This window comes from Lampris incognitus, chromosome 8 (genome assembly GCF_029633865.1).
Source record: "Lampris incognitus isolate fLamInc1 chromosome 8, fLamInc1.hap2, whole genome shotgun sequence".
NCBI classification, from domain to species: Eukaryota; Metazoa; Chordata; class Actinopteri; order Lampriformes; family Lampridae; genus Lampris; species Lampris incognitus.
This window is the reverse complement of record NC_079218.1, coordinates 14,325,043-14,342,864: the sequence shown is the minus strand read 5'-3', so window position 1 is coordinate 14,342,864 and position 17,822 is coordinate 14,325,043. Positions and strand designations below refer to the sequence as shown.

The 17,822-nt window shown below is 47.2% G+C and overlaps 1 protein-coding gene across 1 annotated transcript in view; it reads right to left on the bottom strand.

The window, feature by feature from the left end:
* fgfr4 (fibroblast growth factor receptor 4) overlaps window positions 1-15,585 on the bottom strand; it is a 31,615-nt gene extending 16,030 nt beyond the window's left edge. Inside the window, exons 1-7 of the mRNA XM_056285137.1 lie at window positions 15,475-15,585; window positions 8,552-8,730; window positions 7,634-7,784; window positions 3,574-3,846; window positions 2,440-2,529; window positions 2,119-2,285; window positions 1,080-1,203 (exon numbers count right to left, since the gene is read on the bottom strand). Of these exons, the coding sequence (XP_056141112.1) occupies window positions 1,080-1,203; window positions 2,119-2,285; window positions 2,440-2,529; window positions 3,574-3,846; window positions 7,634-7,784; window positions 8,552-8,730; window positions 15,475-15,562 (1,072 nt within the window). The 5' untranslated portion in view covers window positions 15,563-15,585. The remainder of the gene's footprint in view (window positions 1-1,079; window positions 1,204-2,118; window positions 2,286-2,439; window positions 2,530-3,573; window positions 3,847-7,633; window positions 7,785-8,551; window positions 8,731-15,474) is intronic.
* Between the last annotated feature and the right edge of the window lie 2,237 nt (window positions 15,586-17,822).

Below are 17,822 nucleotides of genomic sequence, written 5' to 3'. Positions count from 1 at the left end.
TCTCTCTCTTTCTCGCTCTCTCGCTCACTCTCTCTCTCTGTCTGTCTGTCTGTCTGTCTGTCTGTCTGTCCATCTGTCTCTCTCTCTCTCTGTCTGTCTGTCCGTCTGTCCCTGTCTGTCTGTCTGTCTGTCTCTCTTTCTCTCTGTCTGTCTCTCTTTCTCTCTCTCTCTCTGTCTGTCTGTCTCTATCTTTTCTTGTCTGTCTGTCTGTCTCGGTCTGCCTGTCTGTCTGTCTCTCTCTGTCTGTCTGTCTCTGTCTCTGTCTCTCTCTTGCTCTCTCTCTCTCTCACTCTCTCTCTCTGTCTGTCTGTCTGTCTCTCTCTCTTTCTCTCTCGCTCCCTCTCTCTCTCTCTCTCTGTCTCGCTCTAAAAAAGCTGCTCTCCCAGTGGAGGTTTCTGGGCATGGCAGTTGACCCACCGGATGACAGGGAGACAGACGGTCTGACAGACAGACGACTCCCCTCTGTCCCTCTGTCTCCTGTCACGGGTCAGATGCTTGACCGTCTGCTTTCTACCCGCCATGGCCGACGCCAGACACCCCTCCCTCCCGCCGCATTCATCTGCTCCCTCGGCGGATGCAGCGAATGAACCCGACGGGCGGCACCTTTGAAACTCTCGACAGCATACGCAGGCGAACCCGAGGCAGCACTTGTTGCTATCGCGGCTACAGACCAACCAACCGGCCAAATCAGGGTGTGCTGACATTTTAGTTTAATTAAATGAGGCATAAGAAAGGTGCTATTTAAGCCTCTTGAACACAGAGAAAACCTCCTTTATGCCCGGTCACCTGTCTCTCTGTTTTCTATCTGCCTGTCGGTGCGTCCCCTCTGTCTGTCTGTCTGACCACAGCGACAGGAGTGGAAGTGAGAGTTGGGTTTGACATAAATTAGGACTGACGTGCCCCAAGGTATCATGGGACGGCTGTGGCTCCAAAGAGGGGACCCACTGTGTCTGGACACACACACAGAAAGTAGTGCAGACACTCACATGCACATGCAACATTTGCATACATAGGCTTGCAACCACACACACACACACACACACACACACACACACAGTGTCGGGTGTGTCTGGTCCTACCCAGGACGTCCAGCAGGTAGCTGTGAGTGATGGAGCCATATTTGTTTTCCACCAGGCAGGTGTAGTTTCCTCTGTCGGAGGGGACAACGCTCTCCATCACCAGACTCCAGTGCTGATGTCTCAACTGAAAGACAAGATAGAGAACGCATCCGTTTACCCAAGACTTGACAAACCTAAGAAACGCCGAAGGTCAACACATCCAACACATCACCCACATTTGGATAAAACGGGGGGCATCCGGGTGGCGTAGTGGTCTATTTCATTGCCTACCAACACAGGATCGCCGGGTCGAATCCCCGTGTTACCTCCGGCTTGGTCGGGCGTCCCTACAGACACAATTGGCCGTGTCTGCGGGTGGGTAGTCGGATGTGGGTATTTGTCCTGGTCGCTGCTCTAGCGCCTCCTCTGGTCGGTCGGGGTGCTCCCCGGATCGGCAGAGATGGGGTGGAGCAGCGACCGGGACGGCTCGGGGTAATTGGCCAGATACAATTTGGGATAAAAAGGGGGAAAATTGAGAAAAAAAATGGATAAAATGCTGTCACCGCTCAGGACGGGTGTAGTATTTAGTTCTTAAGTTAACATTGATTTGAACTTCTTCTTTATTAAGTTTTTAGTTCGTGAGATTTAGACATTAATGGCGAGCACAATGTCTGGTTATCTTTTCTATCAAGCTGCGGTTAAAGTCCACGTCATGTCGGTGGGGGTTGGAAGCGCGCGGCTGTCAGATGGAAAACCACGTTTCTGCTCACAGACATGATGTCTTCATGTCTTTAATGGCAACTCTCGAGTACATACACACCCAGACAACTTACTTGTCCATGTCCCCCTCACCGGCCTTGTGTTCAGCTCTCTGCTGCAAAGGTGAACTTTGGTTGAAAATAGTGAAATGAAATAATTAAAATAAGGACGTGTCATTGATGCTACAGTGAATGTGGTGCTGTGTGCGCTGTGGTTCTGCTACCCAGCAGGACTTGCAGGAACTTGATTATGTCTGTGTAAGCACCGGCCTGTAATCTAAAGGGTTTATCCTCCTCTTTACCTTGATGCCTCCGATGCGATGCTCTCCTCTGAACTCACGTCCATTCTTGAACCACCGAATGGAGGGCAGGGGGCTTCCCATGGCCGGGCATCGAAACTTCACCGTGTTGCCTGCAGGCACTGCGTACAGCTTCTTCTCCATTCGCTGGGTGTGGGTCCAGTAGGGGCCTGAATTGAAATTTGTTTATAACACCACAGTGAAAATCAACTTTCTCGTCTTGCGCTTCTTGTGCTAAAGGATTCCGACACTCGATGTGGAGTGGACTATCCCTTACACTGTGTCCCCTGAAAAGAGCAGAAACTTAAAGCATGAGTAACACACCTCTGGAGAAGTAAACCTGGTCGTTCTCAATCTCGGCAGATGCGTCTTCCAAGCCGTTGTCTTCATCATCATCCCCGGACCCCAAGGAGTCTAACGGCGAGTAAAGGAACAATAGGAGGCAGTGAGGAAACCTGAACACTAATCACCGAAGGGTCTCAAAGCAAATTCTGCAGGAACTGACTGAAGGAGTCAAGGAGCTGAAATCTAGAAGACTCTGGATCCCTTTAGGAAAAGATCTGTTGCCCTGAGACATGAGACCAGGATGCCCCAGAAATGTCAGCAATTACAAATTCTACGAAGATAGGAATAATTTGTGAGCTGGGGTGTCAAAGTGACTCATCATATCAGAAGTAATTATGTCACAACTTGTGTCACAACCCTATCAGTGAAGATGATGATGATGATGGTGCAGAACTCAAAGACCACCATGTCAGTTGTGGAGCATTACAAAGGAAACCCAGGCTTGAGATTTTATCTGATATAGATTTGTCTTAAACACACATAACTTGGGGTACAAACAAACAGGGTGAAACTACTTCTAGGCAATATGGAAATATCATTATCATGATAGTCTAGGAGTTGCACATGATATCCAAATAAATATCCCAAAATCTGCTTCCATGAGTAAAAACACCACGTCTAAGAATCCAGCTGAGGTTCATCTCATTGGTAAAGTATAATATTAAACAATAATACTCCCTCAAATATTTCACACTTCATTTTGCAAGAAGTTTTATGTCACAGATTCTAGCTATCATTGAATTATACGATCGTCGATAGACAATAAATGATCATATTGAATTACTGCCCAGTCCTTGTCGAGATATTAAAAATCAATGTTGGGCACATAGGGGATCTGTGAGCTACACAAGGCTTATTCAACGTGTGGAATTAAAGTATTAAAATCAAAATAATTCAATTATTAAAACGCTCATCTGGCGTCGTTATATATTGACAGTGAAGGTGGAATATGAGAAAGGGATTATCTTCTAAAAAAGAAGCAGTGAAAGTGTTAATCACAGCTAACGCCATCTAAAAATGTAAAACCCGCCTGTTTTCCTCACGCTGCACCTTCAGAACCGTTAAAACGGGGCCCTAAAGAATTCTGACCCCTCTGGCGGTAGCGGCGGTCACCTGTCACGGTGATGGTGAAGTTCCTCAGCGGCTCTTTGGTTGCCCAGGAAACGCACACGTAGACGCCCGAGTCCTCGTACGTCACGTCGGCGATCTCCACCAGCACCCCGCGGACCTGGACACGAGGCGTGTTCAGCAGGCGCGTCCCCTCCTTGTACCATGTGACGGCTGGGGCGGGCCGGCCGGGCGTGTCACAGGGCAGTTTGAGGATGTCCCCCGGCTCAAGCAGAAGGTGTTCTGTGGTGTCTTCACTCAGGTCCTCAATACCATCTGCTGGAACAGAAAATAAGAGCGAGAAGGGAACATCAAAACCAGTCGAGATGTTGGCTCAACATCCTCTATTCTTTCTTTCTTTCTTTCTTTCTTTCTTTCTTTCTTTCTTTCTTTCTTTCTTTCTTTCTTTCTTTCTTTCTTTCTTTCTTTCTTTCTTTCTTTCTTTCTTTCACACAAACACATCAAGCCAGTCAATTAAATTTTCCAATTTTTTCCAGTTTCCCTTTTTTCCCAACTTTTCCTTTTTTCTAAATTGAGCAGTCATTCCCTCAGATGTGACCTCTGAACCCTGTGCCCCCGATCATCGCTCCCTCCCTGTTCAAAACACACACACACACACACACACACACAAAGAAGTTACCACGGTGACTAAAACGGCCACCCCCACTCCACCTACTCCCTTTCTCCTCTTGTTGTTCATGCGTGGATTATTGTGGGAGTGAGGGCGAGCTAACAAACAGGAGTGACTACCTCCCCTCCTTCTTCACCACCGCTGGAAAAAAAAAAGAGAGGACGAGAAGAAAGGGCGGAGGGAGAGAATGTAGCTAATGAACATGTAGCGGCGTGACAGTGAATGGGCTGCAGGAGTAAATGACGGGGCGGTGAAGGTTGACTGGAGATCTAAGTGGCAGCTGGGAGGAGAGGAGTTAACTCCTGCCGGGGGGGAGGAGCGCGTGGGCAGAGCCCCTAGCAGGTGATGGACAGATCTCCCTTCGCTGCCATCGCTGGTTCACCCCTTCTCTCATGGTTTGGCTCTCAAACTCACTTTACATTAAGGACACAGAGTGAGTAATATACACTCACTGGCCACTTTATTAGGTACACCTTGCTAGTACCGGGTTGGACCCCCTTTTGCCTTCAGAACTGCCTTAATCCTTCGTGGCATAGATTCAACAAGGTACTGGAAACATTCCTCAGAGAGTTTGGTCCATATTGACATGATAGCATCACGCAGTTGCTGCAGATTTGTCGGCTGAACATCCATGATGCGAATCTCCCGGTCCACCACATCCCAAAGGTGCTCTATTGGATTGAGATCTGGTGACTGTGGAGGCCATTTGAGTACAGTGTACTCATTGTCATGTTCAAGAAACCAGTCTGAGATGATTCGAGCTTTATGACATGGCGCGTTATCCTGCTGGAAGTAGCCATCAGAAGATGGGAACACTGTGGTCATAAAGGGATGGACATGGTCAGCAACAATACTCAGGTAGGCTGTGGCATTGACACGATGCTCAGTTGGTACTAAGGGGCCCAAAGTGTGCCAAGAAAATATCCCCCACACCATTACACCACCACCACCAGCCTGAACCGTTGATACAAGGCAGGATGGATCCATGCTTTCATGTTGTTGACGCCAAATTCTGACCCTACCATCCGAATGTCGCAGCAGAAATCGAGACTCATCAGACCAGGCAACGTTTTTCCAATCTTCTATTGTCCAATTTTGGTGAGCCTGTGCGAATTGTAGCCTCAGTTTCCTGTTCTTAGCTGACAGGAGTGGCACCCGGTGTGGTCTTCTGCTGCTGTAGCCCATCTGCCTCAAGGTTCGACGTGTTGTGCGTTCAGAGATGCTCTTCTGCATACCTCGGTTGTAATGAGTGGTTATTTGAGTTACTGTTGCCTTTCTATCAGCTCGAACCAGTCTGGCCATTCTCCTCTGACCTCTGGCATCAACAAGGCATTTTCGCCCACAGAACTGCCGCTCACTGGATATTTTCTCTTTTTCGGACCATTCTCTGTAAACCCGAGAGATGGTTGTGCGTGAAAATCCCAGTAGATCAGCAGTTTCTGAAATACTCAGACCAGCCCGTCTGGCACCAACAACCATGCCACGTTCAAAGTCACTTAAATCACCTTTCTTCCCCATTCTGATGCTCGGTTTGAACTGCAGCAGATCGTCTTGACCATGTCTACATGCCTAAATGCATTGAGTTGCTGCCATGTGATTGGCTGATTAGAAATTTGCGTTAACAAGCAGTTGGACAGGTGTGCCTAATAAAGTGGCCGGTGAGTGTATGTGATGCTTTTATTTACATTTCCCTATTTAGCAGAAACTGAGTTTAACATTGGGGCTTGTACCGCCAACCTCAGTATTGGGGCGCTAGCATACTAATCTACTGGGCCCCCTCGGCCCTACTTTTTACAAAATAATTATTTCACTATTTATATCTATCTATAATTATTTATGGGGGAAATTTTACAGACTGTTCGTTGGATTGGATTAAGCCTACAATGATCCATCAGGGTAACTGGATCATTGTAGCACAGTTGAATCCAGCCGAGAGGAAACACTGTGACTAGAATCAGCACAAACCATCACAGCAATACTGGGAGCACATTAAATGGCAGGACTATGGGAATATACCTCGCGGTTTAAGAAGAAACATGCAAAAGGATTCAGAACTAATCGAAAAATGTGCCAACATCGAAAACAATGAACTTTAAATAGAAAATGGGTTTCTTTTCTCCAGAGCCCTCCACATTGAGTCCAACTAAAGTTCAAATTCCTTCACCACCAAGCAGAAATAAGAAACTGGCATTTGAGGACACCCCCCCCCCCCGAAATAACGGTACTTAAACAAGCTGAAATTTGCAGTCGCTTCCATAAAGTAGACACGTCCTCTAATGCTTGAGGGTTTGTGCGCTGAGCTAAAACTCCACAAACTATAAAGTCTGCTTCCAACTGGGGCCACAATTCATAAAAGCACATTTTACGGGATGCTTAAAGGGATCAGTGAGGAGTTATGACAAAATCTCCCAAGTATGAACGATAGGGACACATCGACACCCATACTGGTATAGGACATTGGGTCGATACCAGAATAAAATGGAGTACTGATATTGGAGATTTTACCCAAGACTAAAATCCAATACTGACAGACATGAGTAACATGTCATAATAAAAGGAAAATAACTTGATTTACTGCATTTTTTTGGCACATGGCAGCCTTTATTTCTTTAACCGTTGAAAAAAAAACTGACTGCTATAGGGGCGGTATGGCTCAGGAGGTAGAGTGGGTCGTCTAGTAATCGGAAGGTCACTGGTTTGATCCCCGGCTCTTGCGGAGAGTGTGTCGAAGTGTTCTTGAGCAAGACACAATCCTTAACTGTTCCTGATGAGCAGGCTGGCGCCTGGCATGGCAGCTTCCACCATGAATGTGTGTGTGTGAGGCTATATTGTATAAGATTTTTTTGTTTTTGAAAGATATTTGATGTTTTTGTTTTGAAATTGTTTGCTTGTTCCCTGTGATGGCCTGGCGGCCTGTCCAGGGTGTCTCCTCGCCTGCCGCCTAATGACTGCTGGGATAGGCTCCAGCATCCCTGCGACCCTAGAGCAGGATAAGCGGTTTGGATAATGGATGAATAAATGGACGGACGGATGGATTCTAACCCAATTATTTTGCCCATTGACACCAAACTAATGTCCTAAATCTGCACTGTTCAACTGTGCAGTAAAAGTAATGGATGGGATCCGTACACAGTATGGGTATAGTATGGTATACTGAAAGATTTGTACTCAGAATCGGTATTGAAGGTGAAAAAGTGATATTGATACATTCATAATGAACAACTCTGGCATCCAGAAAGCTTTAACCCCCCCCCCCAAAAAAAAAAACAGATTCTGATGGCTCGGGGGGGTTGGGAGTTAAATGCTAACTGCAAATTTGGGGTGTCCATGGTTATAATCAACACCCTCATTAACCACATGGCATGCAAGATGAAGAGATCTGCCCAAATGACGAGTGTGAATGTCAAAATGTAAAAGAAGAGGACTGCGTCTCACCAGGCAGGACCTCCAGCCAGGCTGAACGCATGGACTGAACTTTCCTGCCGGCGTGGCTGGTCTCCGCCATGCAGATATATTCTCCTGCATCCTGCAGGCTTACGTTAGGGAGGTGGAGGCTGTTAATCTTGGAGTTGTTGCTCTGCAGGACCTGTGTGGACAACACATTTTCTCTTTCATATGAGGACATCTCGACAAAACCTCAATTAACAGAGAGCATAAAAATATACAAAGTCAAACATTTTGAACCCCAAATGAATTTTGCTGGTTTTAAGTTTAAAGGGAATTTTCAAATTATCACTCTACATGCATAGTAGCAATAACACTCTATTAGCGATGATGTTGGTTGTCCACCTCTGATGTCACTGGCAGACAATTTGCGAATATGAAATCTTACTCCCTGGTTTGCCGATTGGCTGCATGGAATGAGAAAATGCAAATAACAACACTATGTTGTACATCTGTATGTGGTGTTGTTATTTACATTTTTCATACAATGCAACCTAATGGCAAACCAGAAAGTTTTCTCATTTGAGCATCGTCAAGCAGTGATGTCATATGGGGACACAATTTCAGCGGAATACAGAAGACGGCACAGTATTGTGGCTGCTAATGGAGTGTTATCACTACTACACATATGTGTGTGTGTGTGTGTGTGTGTGTATGTATATATAGATAAAAATATATATATTTTTAGATAGATAATGCAGAAAATCCTGATTTTTTTCCCCCTTCAATATGCTCGCTTACCAAACCACAGCATCAAAATCTTACAGTCTGTCTGACTCTCTCATCACTTTATCTGAACATGGACACCAGCTGTAACACTGGCTACAGGTGAATTAAAGCATGGCGGTGGATAATGGTCTTCAGATGAGAAACCCAGCAGAAGGTTTATTAATTGAGACCGGTCCTCACCGTCAGAGCCCTGAGGCGGCGCTGTTCTCCCGGGGTCACGACCTCATTCTTTAACCACTGGACCTTGGTGGTGGCCGGCCGGTGGATCTTACACGTCAACTTGACCTCCGCCCCGACCAATGCTGTGGTGTTTTCTGGATAACCAGGCAAAATCAGAGGCCTCGAGACTCGCAGGTCTGCTGAGATAAAGGACAGCGAGCGAGAGAGTGAGAGAGAGAGACAGAGAGAGTTTTTTGGGGCAGAAATGCAACATGTTCTTCGACCCCCCCCCCCCGACACCCGACGGACTCACTGATAGAGTGCCCTGATAAACTTGCCCGCCCATCACCAAGCTGTCCATCAAGCTCACTGATGCATGAGCGAACGAGCGAGCGAGCGAGCTCGGGGCTGGAATGAGCAGTTTTTCCCAGGGCGGTTTTCTGTCCGACTGTTTCCTGTGAACGCTGGGTCAAAAGACCATCTGATGCGATGTTGGCACGCCCAGGCTTTCTCCAACCAGTTCAGAACCAGTCGGTCAGAAACTAAGTGAAAAAAAAGGTACATCGCCCACTGTCTCATTCAAAATACACCTAAACATTTTTCCAGTTGCCAAGGAAAACTGAAAGAGTGGGGAAAAAAATCAGAAACAGAGGAAATTCCTGTGAAAAATGGAAAAAGATCCTTTATTTACATATATAGATAGATAGCTTGATTGATTGATCGATTCTTTGTTGTCCTTCATGATGAAATTTGTTACCACAGTCTGTATATCAAAATAGTTTTACGTCCATTCACACTGAACATATACACATCTTCTCCTGGTTCACCACCTTGTCGTGGTGGAGAAGCTTGCATGTACCAATGATCCCAAGAGCTATGCCATCTGGAGCTTGGCTCTTGGTAGGGTCACCCAAGGTGGCTAGGTCAAGGGGGAGGTTCCAGACGAAGTGCGATCCAACAAAGACCTCAATGGATGAGCTGGCGGAAGACAATGCCAGTGAAGGTGGATGAAGGCTGCAACAGAGGGTGGTCCCCAATCGTCTTGGTTCTCCATGCCATCGGACTCTGGCCACCCCCTGTCAAGGACCGTGTGATGGCTGCAGGCGCATCAGCCTCTCCACGTAAAAAGCTGTCACGCACAGACGTCCCCCTGCAAGGATTACCCACAAGGACCTAGAAGGAGGACAGTCATACTCGACCCCGAGTGACCGCCAATGATGATGATGCACATCCATACAATATCATGAGCACACAGGTGTGTACGCATACGACATCCAAAACAAGGCTTAATTTCCATGATATTTCATTATCTGTCCTCTGCTTGGTCTTAATGTTTCAACTAGTGGAACTGAGAATTGCTGTCATGAAATCAACATTTCCTTTGGTGGTGTTGTGAGGCGCGAGGCGAAGCAGAACCCTCCAAGCAGCTCTTGAGCTTGTCAGACAACCATCTTATGAACTCAGCTGACTTACCAGATCCAATCACAACACATGTTGACCTACAGGCTCCATAATACTGACATTGTGCTTTCATGGAGAACACACATGGCTGAGACTGCTTAAAACAGTCATTCATAGGTTGGTTGGGGTTTAAGGTTAATGAGATTTAATGTTTATGGTGTGGACTTTGGATAACTAAATTCTCATGTTCTCTTGGCGTTGTGGTTTAAACACATATAATTCAGCATGTCAAATGAAAAGTGTGGATTTGGTGTCAGTGGAGCAGCAAACTTTTAGGCCCTTCAGGTTTTTGCTTCGTATAACTTCTAAGAATCTGTTCTAATTCTCTCTGGTGAGGGTAAAGCTGCTCTCCTGGGTCGCTCTATGTGCAGAATATGCACGAAGGCTAGCTAGAGACTGAGCTATATAGGTATAGATACAGACTATAGATAAATAGATTTGTAGCTGTAGATATACGCGTAGTGGATAGAGATGGAGACAGAGGCAGTTTATTGTCTCTGGTGAGGAAATTTGTTGTCAGGTAACGTTATCGCTGAACTAAACAACAAGACAGATGCACCCGCCCACCTTACAGCCTCCCAACATTTCTATTGGTTCAGAGTTTGATTGACATCGAGGCCATCTGTGAGATAAACTGTGTGGCGTACAACACAGGACGTGTACAGCGAGTGGATTTAGTTTTGTCGTCTTAATGAGGTCATTTGCAAATGGAGCCTGTGTTTAGATCTGAACCAGCTTTGTTTCAGTTGGATTCATTCACCGGAGAGCGGAACGACTCCTCGGCGTCACGCTGACCCGCAAATCATTTTGCGAAAATCATTTAAAATGAGCAACCGTATGCCAACTGAAGTTTCCATCTTCTGACCAAAACGCCATCCATTGTGTTCAACATACAGGGAATGTGGGAGCCCCCCGAGCTCTGCTAACTAATTATTTTCTTCTGGAGCAACCTTCTGGCAGAGACTTGAACAAAGCAAAAGCCATTGTCATCTACAGATCACAGTCAGCGTTCTGTAGCAGGCAGGATGCACACACACACACACACACACACACACACACACACACACACACACACACACACACACACACACACACACACACACACACACACACGGCCATGCGAATGAACTTGCGGGGACCCCGGGGCCGGGGATGGTGGCCGGGAGTTGAACTTGCGGCGGGGTGTGAATTGTCACCCAGAGGCGAGGGGGCAACACAACACGACACAAGACAAACAAACTGTCTGACCGCAGCGAGCCGGCCGACAGCATGGCAGCTCAGACGCGTTACTGGGAGAGCTGGGACACGATGAGGGACGCCAGCATCCGCCACATCACATGCTGGGGTTGTCCGTGTTCCCATATTTTGAGGATATATCTTGTTCTTTTCTTCAAACGAGTGAAAAACGTGAGACCACTACACTGTGCATGAGCCAGTTTCATGGATTTGCGGGAATTTTCTCAACATAAGAGGTAACGTGTTCAAACAAGGCAGGAAAAGCAGCTCGTCTCTCTACTATCCAGAGGACCATTTATTGAGGCACATCTCAAAAAAGTGAAACTATTTCTTATTTGTCGATTTGTTTGGTAGTCCTAAGAGCCAAAATACCATTAAAGGAACAATGTACTGCGGTTTCACTCCCCCATCCATCCATCCATCCATTATCTATACCCACTTATATCCATTTCTGGATCACATAGGGTTGGAGTCTATCCCAGCATTAGCTGATGTTCATCAGATATAATCTCTAAAATCCCATGGATCCTGGCTGTAAACACCACTGTTAGCCAGGGACTTAAAAGACCAGATGCTCCTCACAAAAAAACCCTCCAACCTCAGAGCGACGCCCTGTTTGAGAACAACAACAGAATCTTCATCAGCTCTCAGGTCTGATTCACGACCCAACGGGGTTGAGATCAACCAGGGACGTTCAAGGCTGTGAGGACATTCGGGGCTTGGCCCGGACTTCTGTAGGGGGGTCCGGGGGGATCCACCCCCGGAAACAATTTTTGATAAACAAACTCTATTTTGATGCTTTTTTTTCTTTTCTTTTTTTGCACTCTGGCACCTTATTTACATTCAAAATGGCTACACGTCTTAATCACTGAAACATTTAAATGTGCAACTCAAAAACTGCTGTTTACTCTCCAGATTAATTATGAATTCTGACGTTAAAAACATTGTAGTTGTTAGTAATTGGTATGAATGAGTCGTTACCCTTTTAGTACGTTTTATGGAAATTTGATTTATTTGCGAGAAAAAAACCTTGCTAAAGGACAACGACAGTATGCCATCAGACGAGTATGGCCCGCTAGCTAGACGGTACGTGCCGAATCCAGTTCATATCATGAATCAGCAGGCGAGTTCAACCATTATTGGAAAGTTACTACATAGGCCAAACTCTTACCCTTCCTTGTCTTTAGGGGGAAAATCCTAAAAGATTGAGTTGTTTTATTTTTCCCTGCACTCTCCGCCATTTCTCCTCTACTTGTCTCGTTCCCTTTTAACTTGTGTCACGTGACCGGGCGCTGACTCGCAGACCCGCCCGCACATGCGCACACGCACACACGGAGTTCGTTTAGAGACCTGCGTTGATTCCGACAGGCGGTTGTCACGAAAACTATCGGACATCCACACGCGTTTCGGGTTTTTGGCGGGCTTCACACAGGCTTACGCTTACAATTACATCCGGGGACCGGGACTGCCCTCAAAACGTTCGGGGCTTAAGCCCCGGCAAAATGACCCGGCGACGCCGATGAGATCAAACATGGAGGAGAGGATCCATAATGCAGCGTTATGCTATCACATACGGAGTCCTCCCTCGTCTCCTCGCTGAAGGGGAAGAAACAGGAGAAACGGGGATCCCCATAGAGGAAAGGGAGACGAAAATCACATCCCTGCGTCTGTCAGACGTGTGATTAAAACCACCAGATATGAAGCTGATGTATGACGGAGGACTGTTATTAGCCGCATGGCAGGAGGTCTCAGCTCGTTTTCCCTCCTTAAATCAGAGGTATGCCCTACTTATTTATTTGCTTTAAAACGAGGAAATGCATGGGGGCGAGGTACTTCACATCTTGATGTGTGGCATACATGTCCTATATGTACACACACACACACACACACACACACACACACACACACACACACACACACACACACACACACACACACACATATATATACTAAGCACAAAAAGTAAGGAAATGTGTGTTGGGTAGATTATTTCTTTGTTGTAACAATGCCTCTTGGCAATAAATCTTATACCGTTGGAAAGCCTGTTTTATTTCCCTTTTAAATGGGGCCACATTTGTAAGGAACACGCATTTGTGGGATGAGCAGCAGAGCTGAGTATGGGGGTTGCGCCCATGGAAAATTTGCCAAATCTTCTCTGCCAATGCCAAACAGCTTGTTTTGCTGTTGCTATTGACTCTTGTTTTGAGCTTCTGGTACCCCAGGTGCTGACAATCAGCTGCCTGATAGAAGATTTATTGCCAAGAAGCATTGTTACAACAAAGAAATAAGCTACCAAACACACATTTCCTTACTTTTTGTGCTAACTTTATATATATATATATATATATATATATATATATATATATATATATATATATATATACGCGCACATGCACACACGCACACATTTCACATTTCATTTCAATTCAGCAAATGTGCAGTTTATCACATTCCTTCATTTTGAACAAAAAAGTTTATAAATGTCAAGCGGGGTGTAAACTCTTATTTGAATTTTGGGGATTTTATTTGATATTTCCATCACGCATTTTTTCTCCCAAATGACAAATTTCACATAAAAACACTAATATCTATCTATCTATCTATCTATCTATCTATCTATCTATCTATCTATCTATCTATCTATCTATCTATCTATCTATCTATCTATCTATCCATCCATCCAGTTCTGGTGTGTACATGACTTGTGTTTAAGCCACATCATGACACCTTGTTTGAGAAGCTGAGTGGTGTGAGGAGAGAGAGTGAGCGCTGGCAGGTGTCCTGCATGCTGACAACCCAACACCCTCCACCTCCTGCTGTGTTTGTCACCAAATCAGTTTAGCAAAACCTGAATGAAGGATGGACAGACCACCGTGATGGACCAGAGTCCAGGACTCCAGAACATCTGATACTGACAACTATCACATACGACGATGTCTGTGACTGGTAATGTGGACATGATGACCAAGCAGGTGGAGACGTTTCATCGTTCATTTCATCAAAACAGTGGAATAAGTTCAGAAAACTGTCTCACTTCACTGTAATGCAGCCTTTAAGACCAGGGAATGACAACATTTAAGTTATATCACCATATTACCACAACCACAACCCCGCACCACACCTAGTCTCATATCAACACATCCAGATAGGGAACAGGTCTACCAGAGACTCATCACAACATACCTCCAACATCTTCTTCTTCTCTGGTTTTATTCAGAAAACAACAACCCATTATTGAAAAAATGAAATTAAACTGCTCTGGAAATGAGCTGAGTTGCGGTCCTGGTGTGTTTCTAAAGCCTCAGCGGAAACGCACACAAACACACACACCACTCCCTCCCTCTACCTCTTCTCCTCCTCCACTTAGACGCCTACCTACTCCACCTACTCCACACACACACACACACATACCCCTACAGTCCTCTACAGCTGGCACGCAGCCAGTCAGATTTACACTTCCGAGCCCCGGGGCCTCGGACAGATCGGGTAGCAAAGTTTACAGCAGCAAAAACACTGGGAGCTTTCTCTCTCTCTCTCCCCCCTCTCTCTCTCGCTCACCCCCTCTCTCGCTTTTTCTCTCTCCTCTCTCTGTATCTCGCACTCTCTCTCTCTCCTCTGTCTCTGTCTCTCTCTCTCTTCCAGAGAGGCCTGCAGCCTCTCTATCACTCTTTCCGTCACCTTCCTTGACTCCCGAGTCGACCGACTGCTTCAGCTCTAGTGCTTCTGTCAGGAGACTCGCCAGGACAGAAAAATCAGATTGAGAAGTTGAGGACGCTGCTCTCATTTCACAGGTGTTTAAAAGAGAAATGGTATTATTATAATATTATTATTATTGTTATTATGGGATGAGTCTGACAAGGCCTCCTCATCGGACCAGAGTAAATGAAACCAACTGGCATCACAACCAACCCACACCGAGCTGAAGACGTGATACGCTGACCCACCTCGGTCTACTTTATTCTCGTCCAGAGGTTGTAAATAAATGTTCTAAGTGAACAGCTCTTCTCCAAGGAGCACTAAAAGAAACACGTCCAACATTTCCAGATGTTCATCATTCACCGTTAGTTAAATTAGGACTCGTGGAGGCCATATTGGTCCGCCAAGCAAGACCTTAAGAGCCCCGTCCTCCTCTCTGGTAGGACTGGACATCTCTATGTCTCCGCGTGACGTGCATATTGATTATCATGTGCGCATGTTGGACCCGTGCAAGAGCCAGGAGGTGCTTTGTGTGAATATTCGGATTGTACCTTTAATGCGCCCTTCATCGATGGCTCGGGTCAGAACGCCGTCCACCACCAAGAGCGTGAGTGTGAGGAGCAGGTGGACGTTCTCCATCTTCTGGACGCGACGCTGCTGTCCCCCCGCTAGAAACAGACAACAGTGGACGGTTGAAGCCTCGGCGTGGCCTCACTCGCCGGTCTCTCGCATTGGCGGCCGCTGAAGCCCACCAGCCGAGCGCGTCTGGACCCTAGCAAGGCAAGCACACACACACACAATGCAGTCAGCTCACAACAGCACTCCGTCATCTCTTCCTGTCAGCAGGTGTGTGTGTGTGGGGGGGGGGGGTGTTCGGCTCATGCTGGCCTGCGTCAGACGTGGCCGGTGTAGTTTTCCGTGGCAGGAGGGCGTCCCGAGGAAAACACTTGAAATCTGCCAGGAAGCAAAATCTGCTGAGACACCCCCCCCCCAGATGATCAGCGGACGGAGGATGTGGAGGAAAATACAGCAAACAAGCTGCCAGAGGGTCTGGGTGACTTTCTGTCGCCTTTATTTCTGTCTTGGCTTGTATTTGTTTTAATCCCCTCTTGGGTATCAGTAAATGTGGACGCCACACCGGCAGGTTTCCCAAATGGTGCCGGGTTTTTAGACAGAGAACACGGCGGTGACAGCCCGTGGTTTCACTCGGAGTAAAAAGGGTTGAAAAATGAAACGAGCAGATGAGGTAACATGTTTCTCATCATGCCTGGGGGACGCTTAGCACGCGTACCGGTTCCGGCCCGACCCGAACCGGGTCAAACTCTGCACACGTTCGACCCGAACCGGTTCAGAAACCGCACACCAGAACCGGTATACGCGTGCCGAACGACACTTAGCACGCGTATACCGGTTCTGACACGACCCGAACCGGGCCAAACTGCACACATGCATTCACTAGTCCGTGATGTGTGTGCGTAAATGCAAACATATATAGGCTACGCGCGCGCGCGCACGTACACGCGCGCTGACTGTTCAATGAAGCAGTTCTGCTCGTGAATGAAAGGTATTCTTTTTCAATTAAGAACTGGAAACTTTTTCCCCCCCTGCTCATTCTGCTGGCGCGCGGCCTGCAGACTCCTGGACTCTTCTGTTTTATGAATGAGCATTCATGAAGCAGAAATGTGGCTTTCAAAGAAACTCTTTAACCCACCGAGACTGGAAGGGAAGGGGTCTCTGTGTTGGACCCCGCCGGGGTCCTCGCGGCAGTATTTACTGTATTTACCGGGTTTTGTTTGTTTGTTGTTGTTTTGGGGGGACGTCATAGGAACGTAAAACCCTCTCTGTGATTTGCTCATAATTCAGATGAACGTGACATGACATGAGGTACAGTCAGATGTCCCTCATAACCCGCTCGGGTCTGATGCTCACCGCGCGACTCCCACGCGCTGTCTTGTGTGTGTGTGTGTGTGCGTGCGTGTGTCTGCGTGCGCGCACAAGCACGTGGCCGGAGGTTGTATTGATATGTGCGCGTGTCAGCGTGCCGCTGCTGTAGTAGTTCGGCTCGGTATCGGCGCAGTTGGCAGGAACAGATTCCGCCTGTCATGGTCGACGCGGGGCTCGGGATCAACACAGAGCCCCGTTCCGAGACCGGGAGGATGAGGAGAATCCAGCCCGAGGAAGGAGCTGGCGTTTCCAAGCTGCTGTTAAACAGTCTGCCTATGATGACATTCGCACGCGCGCGCACGCACACACTTCCAGTGGAAATGAATGAAGGTGACTTACCGTCCGGGCTCCGGCTCAGGGTCCGAGACTCCGCCAATAAAACTCCAGAAGAAAGAAGCCAAACCCTCCTAGCGCCTTCCGACCCAAGGGTTTATTGAGATCCTCATCTGGGAGCGTCTGCAAGTCTACAAGATCCTCTGCAAGCGGAGTGTTTAAACACAAAAGAGGAAATCGATCGCGGCTCCGATTGAGAAGCTCTCAGAGAAGCCGAAATAAATCCATCGAAATAAGGTGAAACCGGACCAGCTGTCTGCCGGCGCTGATCCCTGGATCTAGATCAAAGTCCCCTCTCTCTCTCTCTCCCTCCCTCTCTCCCTCTCTCTCTCTCTCTCTCTCTCTCCCTCTCTCTCTCTCTCTCTCTCTCTCTCTCTCTCTCTCTCTCAAAGCGCTAAATCCAAACAGGAGTGGGACTTCGGCACCACCACGAGAATAGAGAGCTCTCTCTCGTTTGCGCGGCAGGACGCGTGGAGGAATAGAAGAGAGGGATCCGGGACGTGGTCTAGAAAAGAGGAAAACGGCTCTGTCTTCCCTCTCCTCTGTCCTGTGAGTGTTGCGCTCCGGTTCTCCTTGCAGGCTGCGGAGCGGCGTGGCTCACACGCAGCAGATGTGGTTTGGG